General features: G+C 36.8%; 1 protein-coding gene across 1 annotated transcript in view; it reads right to left on the minus strand.

The window, feature by feature from the left end:
* Positions 1 to 24,928, minus strand: part of TMEM117 (transmembrane protein 117) — a 234,379-nt gene that overhangs the window by 58,401 nt on the left and 151,050 nt on the right. The window contains exon 6 of the mRNA XM_072767889.1: positions 23,531 to 23,690. Coding sequence (XP_072623990.1) covers positions 23,531 to 23,690 — 160 coding nt within the window. The remainder of the gene's footprint in view (positions 1 to 23,530; positions 23,691 to 24,928) is intronic.

A 24,928-nucleotide genomic window follows, 5' to 3' on the forward strand; every position in this document is an offset into this window, starting at 1 on the left:
GAAAAAAATCTGAGGGTGGATGGTGGTGATAATTATGCTAAGAAAAAGAAATCCTTGTTAAACGATAACACTTGTTAAAATGGAAAGGAAGACTTTATTCAGGACTATGGCAATAGGTGTCGACACCACAGTAACAACAGAGAGAGACTGGGCTCACCTCTTCCCAGTGAAGAAAACTGGGGATTTATAGCCAACAAGCACAGAGGTAGGGGAGAGGGATTGGTTTGGTGGATGGGAAATTACTAAGAGGACACATCAAACATCAATTCTTACTATATCAGCTTAACAGGACTCTTGCTGAAGGCAGGTCGGAGTGATCCAGTACCAAGGGTGTGGGGCAGACTCCCTAGATAAAGTGCCTTAGGAGGATTTTTGCCACAACTGAGCTAGGCAGGCAGGAGGACAAGGCCCAAGAAGGAGGCCTAGTCAAGGAGAGCAATCAGAGAAGCCGGACTCAAGTTTGGCCAAAGCGGGCAACTGGGTGGCTCAGTGGTTGAGCATCTGCCTTTGGCTCAGGTCATGGTCCTGGGGTTCTGGGATCGAGTCCCATATCAGGCTCCCCTCAGGGAGCCTGCTTCTCCCTCTGCCTATGTCTCTGCCTCTATCTCTGTGTCTCTCATGAATAAACAAATAAACAAACAAACAAACAAACAAATAAATAAATAGAATCTTAGAAAAAAGTTTGATCAAAGAAAGTCTTTGTCAATCACACAACAATCTGAGTGTACTTAATGCCACAGGCTTGTACACAGTTGACCCTTAAACAACACAGACTTGAGTCATGTAGGTCTACATATATGCGGATTTTTAAAAACAAGTATATTGGAATAATTTTTTGAGATATGTGACAATTTGAAAAAAAAATTACAGATGAATTACATATCCTAGAAATATCCACAAAATTAAGAGAAAGTTAGGTATGTGATGAATTCATAAAATATATGGAGATACTAGTCTATTTTATCACTATCATAAAATACACAGAAATCTATTACAGAAAGTTAAAATTTATCAAAACTTACACACAGACTATACATGGCATCATTCACAGTTGAGAGAAATGTAAACAAGTGTAAAGATGCAGTATTAAATCATAACTGCATAAAATTAACTATAGCATTTACTATACTACTATAATAATTTTGTAGTTACCCCCTGTTGTTTTTGGGGTGAACTGGTTTTGTGAGTAAACACACTAAAAATGCCTTGTGACACTGATCATCTTTGCGTTAGCAGCTTGTCTCTCCAAGCCCCGGTGGCTCAGCGGTTTAGCGCCGCCTTCAGTCCAGGATGTGAATTTGGAGACCTGGGATCGAGTCCCACGTCTGGCTCCTTGCATGGAGCCTGCTTCTCTCTCTGCCTCTCTCTCTCTCTCTCTGTGTCTCTCATGAATAAATCAATAATATATTTTTAAAATAAAATAAAATGAAAACATATATAACATATAAAAACATATATAACTCATGACTCATACCTGTCATGAGTTTCTCTCTCCTTTTTCTCATGGTCTAAACTCTGAAAACTTCATTTCCACCTCCTAATACAGTTCAGGACCTTGTCTGTTAACACAAAATCTCTGTCTTGTACCCATGTTTTAGTATTTTAAGACAATTATCTTAATTCCCTTGAGAACTTTTTTTCCCAAATTTTGTTATCACTCCTCAGTATACTGGACAATTTCACCTGAAAATTCATCTTTCTGAAAATAGTTCTGGGCAAGTAGAGCTGACCAATTTAGACTAGAGATGAATTTATCACCTCTAATATTTTAAATTCCATGTTTCTTTTCATATACCCCAAATTCTTACTAATTTGGGGTTTTTATTTGCTTTTTGGGGGATGTTTTTGGTAGATGGAGGGACCTATAAAGACGTTTCGTGCCTATTGCTACTAAGCCTCTATTCTGTATGTTTGCGGTTCAGTTCTTCAGAACTCTTACACTTCTTCCTATGTAATTTAATATTATATTTGTGTCACCATTCCAGAGCTGTGCTGCTCAAAATATTTTCAACAGTGAAATTCTGAGAAATATTGTATAGAACTCTGCAATGAAATGGAAGGTGTTCTCATTGAGGAGGATAGTCTGTCTTCCATTCCCTCCCCTTGTTATGGCCTCTGCCTCCCCCGTCAGTGGCCCCTGTGGTAGATCTGTGGAAGGTAAGATTCCAAAAATACAATTGTGTCTTGAGATCTCAAAATATGGTTTCATATTTCTGACATCATATCAGTTGCCTAAATTGCTTAGGCAAATCATCCCGATTTCAAGAGTCACTAAGGCAAGATGTGATTGATAGAGCAGGAGACATTTTTATGTGTATACTCTTATCTTCTGACACTATTTCTGACCTTCCCTTTACCTCACTACACTGGGAGTTTTAATGGTCTCTGACTTCCCTGGAAATAAGACCTTTCTGCTACAAGAAGATTCTAGAATTCTTTAGAAACAAATGTGTTGAAATGGTAGCACATATTTAAGGTGAACATTGGGAAAAATTGGCCCAAATCCCAAAGACATCTTTTAGTTATAAATTATAACATTTGCTCTCTCTGCCTGGCTAGAATTTGTCACTGTGTCTAGTCGGTGACAATAGTTTGCCAAAAGTAGCTGAATGAATGAACTATAAGGGCTAATATTTCTCTCCTGGGGTTGTTTACTTACTGGCAGAATGAAATGCACTGCTTCTTAGAGCTTCAAACCCTAAATAGAACTGAGAACGTTATTAGCACTGAAATTCATCCATGGCAAATGAAGTTAATTCAACTCAGTGCACATTTATGGAAACTCTTACTGCAACACGCTGGCCAAATGGTGGTGATACTAAGATAAATATGATGGCTCGTGCCTTCAAGGAGCTCAGCCTAGTGGATTATGTGCTGTTTTGTATCTTGCAAAGGAAATCAGCCTTGGCTAATACAATTAGTATCAACTCTCTTGATGTTCTATAGTGAAAGAATAAGAGGGTTATTAATCACCGTGAGAAAAAGCTCAGGGTTCTGATCACCTAGAGATAACGTCAAACTGCATTTGGATGACAAGTCTACTATTTAGAAATTACTTAGCTGCCTCACTGCCCCACAGAGAAAAACACATTTATAATCTGTCACACAAGTTTGGGCCTACGTCTGGCCGTTTAACTTGCTGTGTGTGATGTCGAGGAATGCATTTTCCTTAATGGGCATTCCATGAAGCTCACTAGCCAGCTCTGGGAGTGGTGGAGATTTGGGATTAAAATACTGGGGGCTTCCCACCTTGGCAACCGTGGGGTTCTTACCAACCCAGAACTCCAGCTGTGTGGCACATTGGGATCTGAAAGGACTGATTCCAAATGCAATACACTTGAGTAATGTGCTACTAGAAAAATGACAACTCCTACTTCAGATTGGTGTGTAACAAGAAGAAAAAAAATGTCTTTTTTCCACACAGTGGAAGGGGAGAGTATCCATTAATGACCACAGTGAAATATTAATATAGCAGATGCTAAAATACGTAACAGGCTCATTATCCCAAGACATTCAGTGATGTGCATTTCCTATTGTTATGCAAAAACATGCAGCCACTTTATTGAACATTTTAAGGATTCCTAAGCAAGTAAAAATGAGTATGTCTTTCAGTTAACATGCTGTATAACACCAATCAAATTTTCAACGGAAGCATAAACATCTTCCATTTAATCATCTTCGCAAAAATTATGCATTTGGTTCAGAACACAATGCTGCTACACCTCTATATAACTCAAGCAAGTTTAATTCTTTTCCTTTTATTTATCCTCTTAAACATAGTTTTATGTCTGAATGCATTATAAATTCACTTGAATTTCCATTAACTGCTGAAATGTGAATTATATAGTTCTGATCCTCTCTCCAATTTTTAAATATTCACTAACCTTTCCCATTTAATTTTCATTAATTCTTCTTTTCCGAGACGTTGAGGATCTTAGAAGAGAAGATGTACATTTTACTCATCTTTGTTGCCCTGGTACTTAGCCTATGGCTAATAAATATTAACTATGTATTACCATGTGTAAATACATATAAATACATCATTGGGTCTCTCAGTAATTTGTTTTCTGAAGAAGGTCACATTGGTGACATTCCAGAGAGACTATCATGACAGAAACAGAATCCCAAGGACTCTACCCTGACTAGAGCTCGACATATGGCTCAAGCTAGAGGAAAGAGAACCTAAGTAGATCACATAGCTTGTGAAGCTCAAATATGAGAAGGAAGAAAGATGCATGAACTTGTTGTGCTTCTGAGAAACCTCAAGCCATTCACTTGGGTAGCACATCAAGTGAGTAGCGTGGAGAGAAGAGAGGCCCCCAAATGAGGCTTGGCTTGTGAAGGACCTCGTAGGACACAGAGTGTTCTCCTAAAGACAACAAAAGCCACAAAGAATTCCAAACTGGGAAGTGTCGTGATCAGATATGTTTTATGAAGGAAAATTCACATGGAGGATGCATTTGATATTCTGAATTTTGACACAGGGTTCTTAGTACAGCTCTGGTGCCACAGAGAATAGTTGCATTGTCTTTTTACTTGACAGAGGAAGATAGCTGGCATGTTCCTCCTCAAAGTGTAGACTTTACACTAAACATCCCCATTTTCTCCATCATTCCTTTGTCATTCTTTCTGGGTCTCCTGACAGAGTTGTTGGCTTTTGCATGCGCTCCCTAGTTTGTCAATGTCTCTTCTGAAACACAGTTTCCCCAGCTTAACATAAAAGATAGAAATCACAAAGGACAAGACTGATAGATTTAATCAGATAAATCCAAAACGACTACATGTTTAACAAAAACTACCAGAAGCCAAAATGTGAATCTCTGATTACCTGCATTAGAACCACATTTGGGGCTTTCTAAGATTCAGAGTTCAGAATCTAGACCTCTTTGTTTTCTGTTAGCAGATTTATTGAGATATAATTCACATAGCATACAATTCATACACTAAAATTATAAGATGCATGGTATTTAATTTATTCCAAAGTGGTGCAACCATCACCACTCTATATATTAGAACTTGTATTTATTTATTTATTTTTGAAGCTGATACACAATATTAGTTTCAATATACAATAGTCTCTTGTGTATAATATGGTGATTAGACAAGTCTATATGTCATGTATGCTATGCTCACAACTGTCAGCTACCATCAGTGTGATTATGATAGCTACTTTGACCTTTTATATCAAATGTTCCATGGACAGCATTCAGGATTTTGCATGAAACTCGCCTGTAGATACCCAACCATGCACACGTGCATACCCGCTCCACACCACACACAGATACACACACATACACACCAGGTTATTCTTAGGAAGACTCAAGTTTTACAACAACTGTTATAAACAATCTTAATGACCAATAAAACTCAGAACAAATATTTATAACATATATAACAGGAAAAGAGGTAATATCTTTAATGCATAAAGATATTATAAGCCAATGAGGAAAATATTAAGCATCCTAATAAAAAATTGGGAAAGGATATGAAAAACCAATTCACAAAAGGAATAAGTATAAACAGGCAACAGAACCTAAGAAAAACAATTATCATCTTCACTACACGTCCACCATCCCTGGTCCTCAATTTTGAAGTAGGAAAGCTCTGCATTCATAGAGCAGCAAAACCTAATCTGACTTGAGCTTATTTGGTGACAAAAATCTGATGAGAAAAAGGCTATTGATGGTTTTTATGCATCCCATTTAGTGTGGATATTCATATGACTCGCTGTAGAACGATGAAGTTCTTTTATTTATAGTTTGCTCTGTTATTCCAGGCCCCCTGAAATGCTTGTATAATGTACTCTTCTGTATTATCTTGCTAAAAGTAAAAAAAAAAAAAAAATGCAAATTTTGAGAAAGTTGTCAAGCTAGTGATCACGGATATGTGTAGTTAAAGAAATGTATATCAAAATGAAATACTGTTTTTTTGCCAATCAAATTGGAAACTATTAATACAAATCCAATTTTCTTGGTTGGTGAGGGCAATGGTCACTTTCCTATACTTATTGTGGAATGATAAACAAAACAAAGCCTAGTGGGAAATTTGGCTACGCATAGGAGAAGTCATGGAAATGTGTAATCCCTTTAAGTTATCAATTCAACTTCTGGGAATTCATCTCAAGAAAATAATCATTGTATACTGTGCATTGCAGCACCATAAAGAGTAATGAAATGGAAACAAATGTTTCACAACAAATAATCTGTCATATCATGATCATATCACAGATTAAATTATAACACAGTCCCTAAAATAACCTTGTGAAAGTATTTCATGACATAAGAAAATTTTAATAATATTTGTGAAGTGAAAAAGCAGGTTACAAAACAATAACAATGCAGAGGATGCTTCTGTTTTGGAAAGTTCACCTGTACTGATGAATTTATCTGGAAGACTGTATTGTGAATAATTTTGTTTCTTCTTTATTCTGGTCTGTGCTTTCCAATTTGTCTTTTGAAGAACTTGTAATGCTTTTGTAATGTAAAAAGCCAATGCATTTTTTTTTTAAGATTTTATTTATTTATTCATGAAAGACACAGAGAGAAAGAGGCTGAGACACAGGCAGAGGGAGAAGCAGGCTCCATGCAGGGAGCCTGATGTGGGACTCGATCTTGGGACTCCAGGATCATGCCCTGGGCCGAAGGCAGGCGCTAAACCGCTGAGGCACCCAGGGATTCCCAGCCAATGCATTTTTAATGTGATACCCTAACTCAACACAATTCTGATTAAATTTTCTGATCACAATAAAATAACATAGGGCCATGACTTCTTTTATCCTGCACACTTGTTTTAATAGAGTGCAAGTGGACAACCTAAAAGATGAATTAACAATATATTTATAATTTGGTATAGTGTAAAACTGGGTACCATATAAGGCATAATCATGATAATGATAATGATGGTAATAGAAACACCAATCGAACACCACAAGAAAGGAAATCTAACGAAATTACAGGCCACCAGAAGCTATGCTGCTAACAACTCTACAGGGAGAAACTTTCCTATGTTTCTCCTTTTCCTTCTATAATTACAGGGATGATTTATGGATGCAAAAACTCTCTGATTTTAAAAAGATAAGAGGAGTTGCAACCTCAAAATAGCAGTTTGAGGTAATATATTTATTTTCCTTCTCTTTCTAAATACTTTTGAATTTACTGACATAATATAAAATGAGGTAGGGAAAGAGGATGTGTAACAACCTCTTGCATGCAGAGAGTTCCACAAATAGCTCCCATATATTGAAATGATTACAGAACACAGCAAAGACAGAGGCTTTCAACTCATTTATAGGACTAACACAACCATCACAGAAATTAGCAGGAAAAAAAGGATATTCGCATCTCTTTCATAAATATGCAAGCAAAATTGAATTCAGCAGTTTATTAAGTAATAATGAACTGCCACAAAGCGGGATATACTCTAGTGATGTCAGAATGGGTCAAGGTAAGAAGCCTATTCTCATAGTTTATTACATTAATAGTTTAAAGTAGAAAACATACTAAAAGGAAGCATGTGATCATCTCCAGCAATGTTGAAAAGCTGCTTTATTTCTATAAGAAATCATCACAAATTTCTGGCTAAAAACTTAGCAGGTTCTTTTCTTAATGTGTTAGACATCAAAAGCAGAAATGATACTTAACGGTCAAACAAAAGGGTAAGGAAAAAAAAACCCTAAAACTTCAATAATAAAACAGGTCAATCCATAAACTGGATGTTCATAAAGAAGTTTTAATATTCATCAAGGATCTAGCAGGAGGAAATAAGCTCAACTTAACTAAAAATGAAAAATTAAAGACCAATAAGATATTTCTTTAAATATTTTTTTTCATTTATTGGAGGCAGGGGGAGGGGGGGAGGCAGAGAGACAAGCAAACTCCCTGCTGAGTGCAGACCCAGAGGTGGGGCTCGATTCCAGAACCCTGAGATCATGACCCAGCCAAAGGCAGACACTTAACCAACTGAACCACCCAGGCACCCCAACCAATAAGAGATTTTTGACTGTTGGGCTAGAAAAGAGGTAAAAGGTCAATAATAGCCCATGTCAGCAAAGATGTAGAGGAAGTTGAATGTATTAGTTACCCATGACTGCTGTAACAAATTACCACCAACTTAGAGTTTTAGACTCCAAATTTATGCTCTCAGTTCTAGGGGTCAGATGTTCAAAATGGGGTCTCACTGAGCTAAAATCAAGGGGTTGGCAGGGTGGCTGGATTCCTTCTGGAGGCTCAAAGAGAGAGTGTTTTGTGATTCTAGATGTCACCTGCACTTCTTAACTTTTGGCCCTCTTGGTCTACCTTCAAAGCCAGCCTTCTCATGCTGCCACCTCTTGTCCTCCTCTGCCTCTCTCTTCCTCTCTTCAAGATCCTTGTAATTACATTGGGTCCTCCTGGAAATTTCAGGATAATCTCCATATTTTAGGGTCAGCTGACTAGCAACCTTAATTTCCCTTTGCCATGTAACTTTACTTGTCTGCAGGTTCCAGCGATTCAGATGTGGATGTTTTGTGGGGGATATTTTGTTCATTCTCCCTATCACACCAGGTATCTTCAGTCACTGTCGGTGATGTATATACAGTTACAACCTTTCTGGCAGGTTGACACTAAAATGTCCCTGTAGGGGGACACATGAGTGGCTCAGTGGTTGAGCATTTGTTTTCAGCCCAGGTTGTGATGCCGGGGTCCTGGGATTGAGGACCACATCAGGGTACCCGCAAGGAGCCTGCTTCTCCCTCTGCCTGTGTCTCTGCTTCTCTCTGTGTGTCTCTCATGAATAAATAGTAAAATCTTTTTTTAAAAAAGTCCCTGTAAGTTACTGTGCATCATGGGACAGTAGTTGTACACCAATTAGATTGGAAGGTTCCTTTTTATATAGCATAGCTTGAAAACATATTTCAAAAGAAAGAATATTTACACTGGCTCTTGCCCCTCAAGTTTGGTGGTGATGATCTACTCTTTCTGACCTCATAAGCAAGTTACAGTCTATTCAGAGATGGGAATAGTTTTCTAAAACATTCAAAAACATATTGGATTTATTTATTCTATTTTTCATAAAATTTATTCATATTTATTCTAGCCGAGAGATGAGGGATCAGAAAGCCATTTTCACATCAAGATGAAGCCTTCCATGAATCTGAACAGAAAGAGTGAGGGTGCCTAAACACGCCAGATCTCTGGGAATCAATGATTTTTAAAAAGTTCCATTATTCATTTAAATATTTGCCTCATTGGGTCAATCTCACAAAATACACATTGAATTGAGAATCCTGGAGGTCAAATAGAAAATGTTTCAGAGCTACTAACTATGCAAACGCCGACTGAACGCCTGGACCATGAGAAAGAGTGATAACTTCAGTGCCTTCTCTATGACAAGCCTTGTCTGATATAAATCACTCATTTTATTCTAATCACATTATGCTCTTGTTATAGTTCATTATCTTCCCAGGTCATATGGCTAGAGATTGTAGAAAATCTCATTTTGTGATAGTCCCTGTTTCCAGTTTTTTCACTTACATTGTTAAGCCCTACAAATATTCTTCCTGTCTTCAGCAAAAGAAACTATAACTTTTTATTATTTTAGTATAAAGACACAGTAAATACATACTTAAAGGCACATTTGCTACTAGGCTTGAGCCCTTGAGTGATTCTATATGAAGACATGTAATGCAGAAGTGTCATTAATATTGAGTAGTTTGCATTTGAAAAGAGATGGTTGTTATTTTTATAAATTAATAAAGCATTGCAGATTCTATAGGACTGAATTTAAGATTATTGGCTTTTAAAAAGTTTTGATTATTCAGTCTTCCCCATAATAATAGAATCGTTTACTCCTAACATGAAGTCAGTGATTACAGTCCTCTGTTTCTCCTTTAAGAAGGAAGCACTTCTGATGGGAGTCATCATCTCTCTTAGTAGGTGGTGACAAGGGAAGCCAAAGCTCTGTTGTAATATTTTTACTTTGTTCTTTCTTCCAGGTAGTTAAGAAAAATACATCATGGTCTGCCATGCTCAGAATTTCTTCCTCATGACTTGGCAATCAGAATTTTCTTATCCCATTTCACAGTATAGGGAGGAGGAATCATAGCCCCAAATTTTACCACCCTTTGAACCTCCTTGGCATCTGTCCATAAGAGGCACACTAATGCAGTCAAGGAGACACCAGTTTCAATTGGAAGAGTTTACTTTTTTTTAAGATTTTATTTATTTATCCATGAGACACACATAGAGAGAGGCAGAGACACAGGTAGAGAGAGAAGCAGGCTCCCCTCCAAGAGCCCGATGTGGGACTCGATCCCAGGACCCTGGGACCATGACCTGAGCTAAAGGCAGATGCTCAACCAGAGAGCCACCCCCGGGGTCCCTGGAAGAGTTTACTTGAGCAAAAACTAGGCTCAAGGAAAAGCTAGAACATACAAGAGTCAGAACAAAATTCTACCCTGGGTCTGTGATGCTTGTGCTTTACAAAATATAAAGAAAATTGAATTTCATGATAAAATTTCTGGAGCCTATACCAAATTCATTTCATACATTTTGTAATGTCAACAGGACCTTAATAAGTCCTCTAAAAAACAAACTTTGCAATGTCTGATTGGTATGAATATGATTCTCACATAGAACATTTTTAATAAGTAGCTCATATAGGTACATGGACCCCATAGCCTAAAAAATGAAATTGCTCCCATCTGGGAATATTATAAAATCTTCCATGTAAAATATGATTATGGAGTCCCAGTGATTTGTCAGGTACTGGTCTCGGTGCTGGCCTAAGTTTAATCAACATCTGTTGAATATTCTCTGTATTTGACTTGAACTTTCCAAGTCTTACAATTTTTCAGTGAGATGGTTATATATCTGCAAACAAACAAATGCAATGCAGCAGGAGAATAACCATAATGGACATTGATAAACATTGTTACGAATGTATAAGAACAGAAGCACTTAAGTTTGTCTGAAAGAGGAAGCTGAGGCTTCATAGAGAGGGTAGCATTTAGGCTAGAGGCTGAGTGATGGCCAAGGAGAGCCAACACATGCACTGACGAGAAACCCAATTACTGCCAGTGCAAACGCCTACACCATGAAGAAAGGCATTATGACTTTAACCAACAGGTATTTCATTTTTTTTATTTTTATTTTTTAAATTTTTATTTATTTATGATAGTCACAGAGAGAGAGAGAAAGAGAGAGAGAGGCAGAGACATAGGCAGAGGGAGAAGCAGGCTCCATGCACCGGGAGCCCGACATGGGATTCGATCCCGGGTCTCCAGGATCGCGCCCTGGGCCAAAGGCAGGCGCTAAACCGCTGCACCACTCAGGGATCCCCCAACAGGTATTTCAAATTTTAATGGAGTATAAGACATAAGGGGTAGGTGTAGAGAAGGGAAGGGAAGATGATGGCCAGGAAGAGGCTGGTGCACACAAAGGACTTTCTCTCTGAAGAATTTTGAGGATTAGATTTGTATATTATAAGAATTACTCTGGACAAATGAGGTAAGACTAAAAGAAGAGAAAAGGTATTATAGTCATATAAGTAAAAGCTGATAGTAACCTGAACCAGGTAGAAGCTATTAGGGTCTAAAGGAGGAACAGACTCAAGAGACACTTAGCAAGAAGAATGTATAAGCCTGACAATTGACTGCTAGACAGATGAGAGAGAGAGAAATCTTGGATATGTCCCAGGTTTTTGGCTTGAGTGACCAAGTGCATAAAAGTCATGACAAGTTGGTTTTAAACATGGTGAACCAAGGAAGCCCATGGACCATCTAGGCAGAGACAGCCAGTTGGCAGTTAAATATCCAGGTATGAAATTCAGCAGAGGCATTTGGACTTGAGAAAGATTAGCCTATAAGGAGGACTTGAAGTCATGATAGTGGAAGAAAAGATAAAGGAGAACAGGGCAGACCCTTAGGGGATACTGATATTTAAAGGGGAGTTAGAGGAAGCGGGGGGTTGACAAATCAGATTGAAAAGAAAGAGATACATAGTTTGGTTTTGAGCTAGTAAAGAACTAGAATGGTAAGAAGCAGTAATAAGATCAAGTGAATGCTTCCACCAGACTTTATTCCACACACACAATCATTACATGTAAGGACCTACTAATTTTCATAACTGTGTAATCAGAATGTACCTTGGCCTCCACGACCTTGTCCTTCCCCTGATTCGCACCCAGAAACCCATCTTCAATTAAAAGAGGAGGATAGGACTGAAGGCAAATAATGCCAAAAAGACTGGAGAATTTTTTTTAAGCTGACATTTTCTTAGGAAGTTGGATGTAGAATATAATGTTGCATATGATAGAGCAAAACTTCTCAAAAAACACCTGTCTCTCAAGTTCTATTAGCTGTGGCAGCTGTCACCTTTGTGTCTTCTCTCTTTTTTCTCCCCATTACATCTTCCGATTCCCAGCTCATACTGTCCAATTTCATGGGCAGGTATCTCTTCTAGGTCCCTGAGTTTTTTTCATTTTGCATACAGATCTATCATTCTATTCATTTAAAAACAAAACAAAACAAAAGGACGGGTTGCCTGGATGGCTCAGACGGTTAAGTGTCTGCCTTCGGCTTAGGTCATGATCCCAAGGTCCTGAGATTGAGCTCCACACTGGGCTCCCTGGTCAGTGGGAAGCCTGCTTCTCCCTCTCCCTCTGCTGCTCTCCCTCTCTTTCTGTCAAATAAATAAATAAAATCTAAAAAAAAAAAAAAGAACATTTCTTGGCACCATTTTCAGAAGGCTCAGGAAGGAATGACAAGGTTTATAAATAACTGATTTTAATTTTTTCCCAGACACATATTTGCTATAAGACAGAGACCTATATACCTCTTTGGTGCCATGCTATTCTTATATTTTAGATCTTATTCAACTTGCAAATAAATGTTCAGTACTCGGCTACTGAAATCTAACAGAGATTGAATAAGTGATAAGTATCTCAGACATAAATACATTTTTCTGCAAAGAAATATTTATAAAATATATTTCCATCAAAAAAATAGACAAAAATGCACCGGGTACATATTTGGTTTTAATTGTTCAGCTTTTCACAATATGCACCACAGGAATGATGTGGTTTTATAGGCAAAATGCATGATTCTGAACAACTCCCCATACTTCATCAAATGTAATAAATTCCAAGTACCATCTGGCAATTGGTAATTTTCTTGGGGTTCTTTAATGTATAACCATCTGAATCAAAGTAATAGCAAACATTCACTTATTACCGGCGTATTACCTTAGAATAGTGAGTTTCAGAGAAATTGCACTTGGGCGAAATAAAGATTCATATTCACAAATCAAATTCCCCCATGATTCTGATACCGCTAGATCTAAAAGGAAGACCCAAAAATCTGCATTGTTAACCAGCACACAGTGGATTGTAATGCATGGCCACAAGAATCATCTGTAATGCCAAGGAATTCCCAGGTACCGCTGCACACTTACTAACCAGAAACTTCTGAGAAGGCTCCTATAGAGAGAGAATTCACAGTTTTGTAGGAGTATTGGTGATTCTTCTGGTCAGGTAAGGAAGGGAATCGCCCCTTTAGTGTATATCTCTATTAGCAGATTATGGCTGAAGTGCATTACTCAGACTCCATTATCACGTTATTATAGTTTTCCTTAGCTAAAATCAAAAGAACCTTGAATGATTCATTGTAATTCAAAGCAAAACTCTGACACTTTTTCCCACTAAATTAATTTGTTTTCTTCTATCCAAATAATGTAATTTAGATATATGAAAATATCATACTTCAACTGCATTTTTAATTTAACTGTCATAAAAATCCTGTAATGTGGGTCATGAAAACTGTCATGCTATAGATGAGAGTATAGATTCCTAGAGATGAAGTGAGTTAACCTCGGTTCCACTGCCATTAAGAAATAGAGTTTTGGTTCTAGTCTATGGCAAAAGTGTTCCCATCATTCACTCAGCATCCTGCCACCTATAAAGGGCTTCTTTGTGGTCATTGCATATATTATTTAATTTCATATACACAACAATTCTACAAGGTAAAGGAAAAATATGGGCTTTGGAGTCAGACAGTACTGTTTTTCTATCTTTATTATGCTGAATACAGACTCCATACCGTGGAAAACTATCATTTTCCTCATTTTAAAAATTAAAGATAAGAATATCAATCTTGTAGAGAGGTTGATAAGATTAAATAATACACAGTGTATCTAAGCATTCAGGGCACTACTCAGCATATACTAAGTGCTCAATGATTAATAGCCTTTTATTTTTATTTTCTGTTTCCATCTCTCCTTCCATCTTGCCTTATTTTTAGTTCAGTGTGTTTCCAGTAAAGCACACTGCCCTTCCTAGTAGCTTGTTCTCATTTCTACCATGGAAGATTCTATGGTCTTCTAGTAATGGACCCAATCCTTAGTTTAACGTACACAGGGCCAGACTTTGAGCCACTTGTCACACATTTCCCCAAAGCTCCTGTTGCTTGTCCCACTCCAGAGTGAATCAGCCTCTCAAAAACTACCTGTCAGGGTAGTGAGTTAGGATTTGGAAGACCTAGGATCTAGAATGGGCCCAGCCACTGACTCACAGTGACCTCAAGCAAATTACAAAATCTTTCTCGGCTTCAGTTGTAAAATCAGGATGTGATCATATGACCCAAAATTGTCCTCCTATTCTAAAATTCTGTGATTCTGAAATAGTACTAAACTTATCTGTCTAAAAATAGCTGCTCTTCCTTTCTTATTTTAGGCATCAGTTTAAAATGAATGTTCTGGCTTCCATGATTTCTCACTGCCTGCAACATTTCTTTTTTAACTTGTTCTTCAGCTTTATCATTGTATCTTAACCACTTAATACAAGAGCTCATGGAAATATCTCCTATTCCTGATATTCCATTATGAATAGCTACAAAGTGGGGCACCTGGCTGGTGCAGTCCATTAAGCATCTGACTCTTGATTTTGGCTCAGGTCATAATCTCAGGGTTATGAGACTGAGTGCTGCACTCAGTGCAGAATCTGCTTGGAGCTCTCCCCCTCTCCCTCTGCCCCTCTTCTCTCTCCATCTCAAAAAATAAGTACATATTTTAGAAAAATAGACTTGGTACAAAGTATTAGCCCATCTCATCTGGGAACAGGATATTTGGCATGAATGTCTGTTGGTTGGGCTTATATTTAGCATCACCTATACAATTCTGACCTGAGGAATAACCACTCTGACTTTAAAAACTACCCCGGAGGAGCTGGGAACCTGATAAAATGGTGGAATGTGTCTTCCACATTGTACTTTTTTTTCATATACAAGTGGTGCAATGACAAGTGGTAACTGCTACACATGACTTCCAGGGCCAACCATGATCCACACACAGAGCTTGGGGTAAAGGTTAGGGCAGGAACATTCTTTCAAGGTGATGATTAGGTACTAATAATTCCATGGCACCTGAAAACAATGGTATAACCAGTAGAAAAATATAAGTTTGAAGGAGTTATATCTTGCTAACCTCCACATAGCTTTGAAAAAATTACTGCTCATGTGCAACAGTATAGAATTTATCTTTTGCCAGTTTTCTAATCATGTTCTAGCTCTCTTTTAAAAAAATACCTCAGGGACTGAAGCATTTAAATTGGGATGAAACTTGAATGTCTCTATTTTCCACTTGCTTAACCAAATCTTATAATTCCTTCAAGCTACATTCTTCTCACATTATCCTTAAAGACTTGAGTGATCTCTCCCACTCACAATAATCTCTCATAGAAATTACTGTCTGTTTCAAAACTGTGATCTATATCATATGTTAACCAGACTATTAGTTTCATTTTCAAGTGAGTGCGTTTGTCACTACAGTACCCACGACTGGATCCTAAAATTTGTCTGCCTGGTAATCCCTGTGCTTCCAGCTTACCTGTTACCTTCTGCCATATTTTCTTGATACCATAGGTCACCTGCCAAGACTTGTTCTCTGGCACCTCCTGCAGACTGCCCACTTGGCTGGATTCCCTCATGCTGCGTAGACATGACTTACCGTAAGAAGTCTATCAACTCTTTGGAGGCTAGTCACTGGGACTACTAATAAATAGTATATTAAGATTCCCTTCCATGATACTCCTTGGAAAGTCTGTCTTTCCACTAGATCAGATGATGTCAGAAGTACAGAATAGTGACAGTAAATAAGACAAAGATTCAACCTTTTAGGCATATATGAAGAGAGCAGGCATTTATGGTTAATCCAGGTATTACTTAATATTTAATCCCTTATTCCATGGCATAACTTGAGACCTATTACAGAAATTACCATTCCTGTGTTTTCAAGTCGGAGTGTAACCTTTGTGTAAGAAAAATGAAGATGTGAAACAATTCTGAAGAAGAGTTTAAAATACTTTGAAAAAGTTATATGAAGTATTCACAAAGCTGAAGGACATGTTAAAACTGGCAGCTAGACATTTAAACAGCCCTTTATTTCTAAGTAGCCTATAAACAAAATCAGTCAGAACAACTTATCCAGAAAATATATGCCAACTTGTCAAAACACCGTAGCTATTTAATTAAAATAGGTTCATGCTTGTTGCTCTGCCCTATGTTCTAAAGTGATTGATTCCACTTTCAACAGCTATGACCTCAAAAGAAGTGCCCTACTGAAGTCAGGTGATTAGAGTTTTAAAATAAGGTCTACCAAAAGTCATAATGTCTTTTTTTTTTTTAACTCGTCAATCTACTTCTGAGAACTATGCATGAAACAAAAAACACATTTTGGATGTTACAAAGTGAAATGTTTGTAGGATGCAATTTTCATAATTATTTTTTCAGTGCATTAGGAACTACTTTTCAGGAAATATCACCTTTCTCTAAGTGCTTTTCAACTAGACCAAAGAGCCCTTTTTAACACTTAACTGAGCAATTCATTCCGATTTTTATTTGGATATTTAATTATAATAAAATCATAATTCAGTGAAAATGACCTAATTTAATATTATTGATGGCTCATTCTCCTGTTGTTGGTAAACATTTTGCTTCTTGAAAAATCTCATGTTATTTGGCTTTTCTGAAATAATGCTGTGATCACTCAGTTATTTATTCTTTCATTCAGCAAATATTTATGGTAAAACTGTAATGCAGTGAACATGAGCTAGCTGAGAGAATGAAAAAATTGAAAAAGCATGCCTTCGTTCCTTGAGGAGCTCACATGTTACAGGAATTATGTAGGTACATAGGTATGAAGGTACTAGGAAGGTATGTAGATAAATTACAAGAAAAAGAAGTGTTGAAAAGATGTACCAACAGTGTGAGGATTCACCAAAATATAATCCTTGAAGCTATCTTCCTCTTTTTTAGAAAACTTCTTTCATCTCCTTGAAGCATATAAAGATATTACACTTTAAATTAGTATTTTATATTAGTATCTATTTATGTACATAAAGCTAAGACATACACATACAGAAGATGATGAGAGAAACCTTCTAGGGGAGAGGAAGCTAAAGAGAAGACATTCAAGGCAAAACCTTTCTATACTTAGCTATAAAGTCATTTCATAAAGAAATTTATCTTCTCACAGTTTCCTCTGCCCCCTGAGCACTTTTGTTCAGCAGATGCTATCTTGATGCTAGACTACACTGATCCAGGTGTAAAACTCAACAGCTTTTAATATTCCATACACTAATTCCTAGAGTTCAGTTGTGTAAAACATTCAGGAGAGACAAAGAATGCGTGGAAACTTAACGACAGATAGAACTTCATCAGTTTCCATGGTCATAACCACTGCTTAATCTGTCCAGTCTCCACCTATCCATCCACACTGGAGAATTTTACTGGCTCCTCAAGTCATACACCATCTTTCTGGTTCTACACCTCTCCTCCTCCTCCCCATCTTCCCTTCCCAATATCCATCCCTCAACTCCTCCTTCTCTTCCTTTCTCTTTCTTCTCTCATTCTCTTTCTTCCTATCTAGTTAAAAAGGACAGAATTTTTGTTATCTTATGAACAGAACATCCCTTTATTTTAAAGCCTTCATAACATCAATTAGATCCTAGGAGGGTAGGGGAGATGAATTTTAAAAGGGGCAAAGACAGGAATATATGCTTTTTACCTGAATAAAACAATTCTTCTAAGGACAATTTTCCTAAAATGGCTTTACTTTTCTATTCCTATTTATTCTACTAAATTATGAATTAAATCGTTTGTTATTACAAACCCATGTGGACTGTATCATTGATATCTGATTTCCTTTCCCACTGTCCTGTGTCTCCAGCACCTGATGTGATGCACACTAGGAATAAATTTGTAAATGTTTTGTTTTGCTTTTTTTATGTCACATTCTTTATCACTTAGTATTTTTCCAACTTTATTGAGGTAAAATTGAATATAGTTATAATTATAATATAGTTAATTTGTACAACATCATGATTTAATATATATATACACATTGTGAAATGAATCTCACAATCAAGTTAACCAACATAACCATTACCCCATGTAGTTACTTTTTTATGAAAATGCTTATAATTTATCCTCTTAGCAAATTGCAAGTACACAAGACAGTATTTTTACCTATAGTCATCATGTTGTACATTATTACATCCTCTGAACTTATTCATCTTATAACTGAAAATTTGTACCTTTTTGCCAACCTCTCCCTATTTTCTTCAACATCTGGCAACTCCCATTCTACTCTTTGTTTCTATGAGTTTGGCTATTTTTTTTTATTTGAATATAGCTGACACACAATGTTACATTACTTTCGCGAACACAACATAGTGATTCAACAACTCTACATTACACTATGCTTTTCACAAGTATAGCTACCATCTGTCACCATACGATGTTATTACAATATTACAATGATCATATTACCTATGCTGTACTTTTTATTCCTGTTACTTATTCATTCTATAACTAGAAGGCTGTATCTCTCACTCTCCTTTACCAATTTTGTCCATCCCCAACCTTCTCCTTTCTGACAACCATCAGTTTGTTCTCTGTATTTATAGGTTTAATTCTACTTTTTGTTTTTTTTTCCTTTGTTTTGTTTCTTAGATTCCACATATAAAGTGCAACCGTATGGTATTTGTCTTTCTCAGACTTATTTCACTTAGCATGATACCCTTTAGGTCTATTCATGATGTTGCAAATGGCAAGGTCTCATCTGTTTTCATGGCTGAGTAATAGTCCATATACACACCACACCTTCTTTATCTATCATCTATGGATGGACACTTGGGGTGCTTCCATATCTTAGATATTGGAAATAATCTGTAATAAACAGAGGTATATATATCTTTTCAAACTAGCATTTTCATTTTCTTTGCGTAAATATCTAGTATTGGAATTATTGGATCATATGGTATTTCTATGGTTATTTCAATAACCATCATGGAAATGTAAATAAAAATCATAGAAAGATATCACTTACACATGTCAGAATGGCTAAAATAAAAAAAAGGAGGAATAACAAGTATCAGCGAGGATGTGAAGAAAAAGGAACTCTCATGTACTGTTGATAGGAATGTGAATCGGTATAACCACTGTAGAAAACAGTGTGGAGGTTCCTCAACAAGTCAAAAATAGAATTCATAAATGTTTTCTGAATTTAATGGATCAAAACAAAGCTTTTATTGTGATGATTATGATACTCCTCCCAGCTGGAGAAAATTGTCTTGTTTATTGTTTTGCCTTTTCAAATTCCAGCTGCCTGCCCTTCTACTCTCATCTCTATTTGAAGTTTTGTCCTACTATTCTGTCTACAATGATCTCTGTTTTGAACAGGTGGACTCCTAGAACACTTTTTTTTCCTTTGATTATAATACAGTACTTATGCAATGAGCTAAAGGAATATAAAAATCAAATGGTAAAATTATAAATATTAAACAGAAATTTAGATAAGATTTCCTCAGAAAGAAGTGTTTTTATAATTTACTTCTCATGGTCTGTAGAAATGTGTGATTTATCTGAGTCACATGTTATATTTTATTGGCGTCCATTTATGCTTTAGTTCTAGTGACTTTAGTAGAACTACAGAAAAATGTGATATGACAAATGACTTTTATGATAAATGTAGAAAAATCCTATTTAATATTCATAAAAATAATTATACTTTCTCTAAAAGTTTTCAGAATTGACCCACTAATTTTATTAATATAAAATCTTTACAGGAGTAATGCCATATTCTAAAGGTTTCTTTTCTTTCCTTTTCTTTTTCTTACTAAACATTAAAATATCTTTTGATAGTATAAGTTGAATTTTTCTAGTATTAGAAAAGTCTAAGGTCAATTGCTATTAAATCACTTAAATGAGTCCAATGAGAGAAAAATCTTCTAATAAAACTGTTCCCTCCATTCCCACTAATTTTGCTATTTTTCTATTTTCTTTTGTCTGAAATATGTGATTCTGGAATGAATTAGATCACAGTTTACTTAGCTTTGGACTTGTCAGGACATTTGTACTATATGTTTTTAAATGTCTTGAATATATAAGCCTTCCAAGGCTCTACATCCTAAAATTCACTCTCTTCCTTAAACTCACATACACTAGTTCCTGAAATTTCAACATGATGCTCCCAAAGGGGGGCAGAGTTTGCATGAGACGCAGTGCTCAAATGTCATTTCTTTATCCTCATCAAGCAGCCATACTGCTGCCCATGTAAGGCTCTCTGTTAGGGAGACTCCAGGGATATACAATCATAAGCTATGGTTCCTGCTCCATAGAGTATGAAAAAAGTGAAATGGTGATTTGTAGTCCAGGTAAAAAGTGCTTCAGGAGTTCCATGGAGGAAGTGATTATATGGTTTTCATGAGAGGGAATTGGAATAGTCCTCAGTGGTAGGGTCTGGATGAGCAGAGCAAAAAGAGACACATCTGGGGAGAAAAAGAAGCTTCCAGATATCTTGGAATAAGTGTGCTGTAGTCAAGGGCCACACAACCAGTCCTTTGGTCTGGGGTAGAGCTAGAGCATAAAAACATGTAAAAAACAAAAACCCAGGGCCAGAATGTGGAAAGCACTGAAAGCACACTCTTAGAATCTGGACTTTATTCTTGGACAACGAGGAGCCACTTTGGCTAAGAGGCAAGTACAACATGGCATTTCAGATTGGAAGTTTATGAGGCTGAGCCTTATAGTGTGTATGGGACAAGGGGACATCTGGAAGCAGAAGGTTCTATATAGGAGATTATTTAACAATAATATAGAGGAGAGTCAGAACTGAATAGAAGTAGAGAAATAAGAAGGAAGGATTAAGCTACAAGAGACATAGCAAAAGAGAAATCCACAGGCCTGCCTGGCTGACTCAGCACTGGAGGAGAGAGAAAAAGAATTAAGAGCCCTCTTTCTTGGGCCTCTTTTTGGACTCTTCTTCATATCAGACATCAATTAATTTGACTTTGGAGGCCCAACATCTCCCTGCTTTTCTGTGGACTCACACCTCATCATTTCACAGATGGGGTGCAATCTAATTCTTGCAATCCCTTCCCCAGGAATCTGGAATTAAACCTAACAACTAGAGAACAGTCTCCCTCTGAAGTGTTGGCTATGGCCATTTTCTTCCATGTGAACTGGGATGCTGAAAATGCTGCTTTGCAGTAAGAGAGGAAAGGAAACAGGAGTTAAAAAAAAAAAAAAAAGATGAGAGATGGAGTATAAAAGCTAGGTCTGGGTTCCCTGGTACTCTTTGGTCTCTGCTTTCATGTGTCCCTAAAATGTACTGTCATTCCTTCTCTTTCATAAGACATTCGTATACTGCAGTAATACATGCCCCCTTTGATAAAGCTAGCTTGGCGGGGTTATTATTACTTGTAGCCAAAATGGTCCAAACGGATATATTCCCCAGCATGAACTCTCCATATTCAATCAACTGGGGCTCTGGCCACTCTCTGAACACTTCAGCACTTTACTGACTCCACATTTTCATGTCATTTCCTTCATCTATAATGCCTTCCCCTTCCCAGTCTTGCTGACTCTGCCTACATAAATCTTGACTATCCTTCCTTTCTTCTATCCCTCCTTATTAAGTACTTTTTGAGCGAGTCCATAATACCTGTAAATTGTAATGTTATATTTTCCTCCTTCAAATCCCTGATTTTTGTGACCTTATTAGAACAATAATTAAAATGTTATAAAAGAGGGTAGAAGGTGATGGATAGTGGTACAAAATCAAAAAATTTATGCTCTCATATATACAAATTAAAAAAAAAAAAAAGACAATGGTCTACTCGGCTACTGATACCTTTGATTCTATGATGGGTTCAAAGAGGTATAGTAGGCCATTTGGCCAAAGCAGATATTTTACATAAGGAAGTAATCATTTAGGAGTATTAGATGAAAGAAGACAAAAACAGCCTCTAAACAAGTAATGCATAACACATTATTGCATTAGTGTTACAAATTTGATTTTATAAATATCCAGAGGAGGCAAATAAGAGACAGATATGGAACCCACCAGTGCTTTCTTACTTTCTCCACTGTGCTAAACTAGCCACAGAAAATAAAAAAGAAACACATCAATTTTTAGATGAGACATTCAATTTTATATAATTTTTAAAATTGATATCATGTTTTATATTGTTATCCACTGAAATAGCAATATAGTCTAGAAATCATCTTGAACCTAATGCCTGAGCTATATTACATAGCCAAAAAACCCCAAAACAAAACATAAAAAAACACCAAGCCATTATTCTCTTTTAAGATACTACAGAATATCACTTTTAAAGGCCATTCTTTGCCTCTAGAAATGAGAAAACTGAGCTGCTATCTTGTGAAATCTCACATAAATTTGGAACAAAATGGTGTTTACCTTCCCTTCAGCAATTGAGGCCTTTGTTCTGGTAACTTCTAATGCCTCAGGAGGGGAAAACCCAAAATTGCCTTCTAAAACCGATAAGAAATGTCTAGCAAATGAATGGACATTTAATGAGCAACATAAAGTGCCAAGAAATAGTTAATGTTTCTTTTGGCCTTTCATACAAAGGAACATTCCTCCATTTTTGGATCCTAAGACCCCCAAACCATTCACAGCAGATTACATGAGTAGCACTGGTTAGTGGAATGCTATTGTACAAATAGTCTGTTGCTGAGCGCGGCAGAAATATTGTTTACATGAAAATGGAATGATCTCTAGTGAGTACTGAAAGAAAGTGATAATTTCCATAACCAGAAAAAGCATTTTTACATCATTCTATTTCCACTGCTATAAAACCCTGACTTGCTTCGGCAATTGCTTATCCGTGTTTTGCTGGCTTTATATCATCCTCATCTCTGCAGCTTTTCATTTACTAAATGACAGGGGTTTTTGTTGTTGTTTTGCCTTGTTTAGAAGCGTTGGCGGAAAACACCACCATGCTATATGGTTACTCAGGGCCCACCTTGCAATGTTCATACAATGAATTTTTGGTGCTCCTTTCATAAAAGCCCGGTTGGCATATCCTCCCAGTAAAACTGCAGAAAGTAGGATCAGAGAAGACCCTACAGATAGCAACTGTAAACTGTGCACTTCTCTAGCTTAATGGAGCCTTTCACTGCACACACAGTGTTTGTTATACTGGAACAAAGCATAGAGCTGCTTTAGTGATCGAAGGGAAATACAAAAACACTTACCTGCATTACAATAAGGAGGTCAAAGACCAAGATGAAAGAAGCCAGGAATGCTCTGGAAACTTCATCACTGGGCAAAAACCCCCGATTCAGCTTGTCCCAGCTGATCCAGTCAGTTGTAATGACAAGTACAACCACAGAAGTCAGAGTAAAGAGAACCGTCCTGCAAGGAACCAGATGTTCATTAAAGAACATTAGATATAATCATAGAGACAGTGAAGAGTAGATGTTATCTACGCTGTATTAAATGTCCACCCTTTGCCAAGGCATATTTACCAAAATGAAGATGAACAAAGAAGCAAATGAAATGCTTTCTTCCAGGAGCAATTAACAAACGGTAGGATAGCATCCATCCCAAGATTTTCCCTTACGAACATTAAGATAATGATTATAGAACAAATAATTAACAATAAAAATATTACAAATGGCCTTGGCTAGTGCAATATGTGTCCCAAAGAGAGCATTAGCACGTAGCTCTCATTACATGTACATCATTTACTGAGGGTAGTAGACATGTATTTGTAGGAGCACAGGAGATGGTGAATGATGAACAAATCTTCGGATTCTATTAGTGTCCTATAAAAGAGAGGGATAGTTAGACCAATCCCCTCATCATCCTCATAGCCTGAGGAGCTCCATGGAAGAACCATCTCTACACACCAACAGTGTAGCCATTTCACCTCATACGATTTGTGTCATAGATGGCCTGTGGCGTAGATCACACCATGTTTGATTACCCATTCCTTCTTATAAGATAGATGCTAGGGGCCTGAGCTTACCTCTTATCTTTGTCACCCCTATAAAATCCTTCATAATTACATCAGATGGAATTCAATGAATATTTGTAGAAATTGTAACAATTGAGCTTTACATAAAAATCAAGAGTCCTTAAATTAGCCTTTAACACTGACATTCAAAGTAAATCTGTAATGTAGGCAGCAAAAATTTAATCTACCAGAGAATTGTCTATACTGTAGTTAAGCCTCTGCTTTCAGAGTTATATTGGTATCTGGATATTGTTTTGAATTGTAAAAAGAAGTCTAAAGCTATGCCACCCTGAATGTACCTGATCTTGCCTAAACTGTAAAAAGGAAAATAAATAAGAGGAAATATTTTGAAAATAATTGCAAGAAAGAAAGAGAGAAAAGGAAGAAAAAAGGAAATAAAAAAGAAAAGAAAAATGAAAGAAAATATATGGAGGTGAAATAATACCTTAGAAGAACAGATACCCATTTTGGCAATTAAGCAACGGTTTTTGCCTTCTGATATCTGATAATTAATACAAAAAAAAAAAGAAGAAGAAGAATACAGACTATCCTAGACCATCTCTTTTCAACTGAACAAAGCACAATTTTCTAAACTTAAATACTGGGTTTGCTTTTTCACACTAACTTATTTGTA

Source organism: Vulpes vulpes, chromosome 8 (genome assembly GCF_048418805.1).
Source record: "Vulpes vulpes isolate BD-2025 chromosome 8, VulVul3, whole genome shotgun sequence".
NCBI lineage: Eukaryota > Metazoa > Chordata > Mammalia > Carnivora > Canidae > Vulpes > Vulpes vulpes.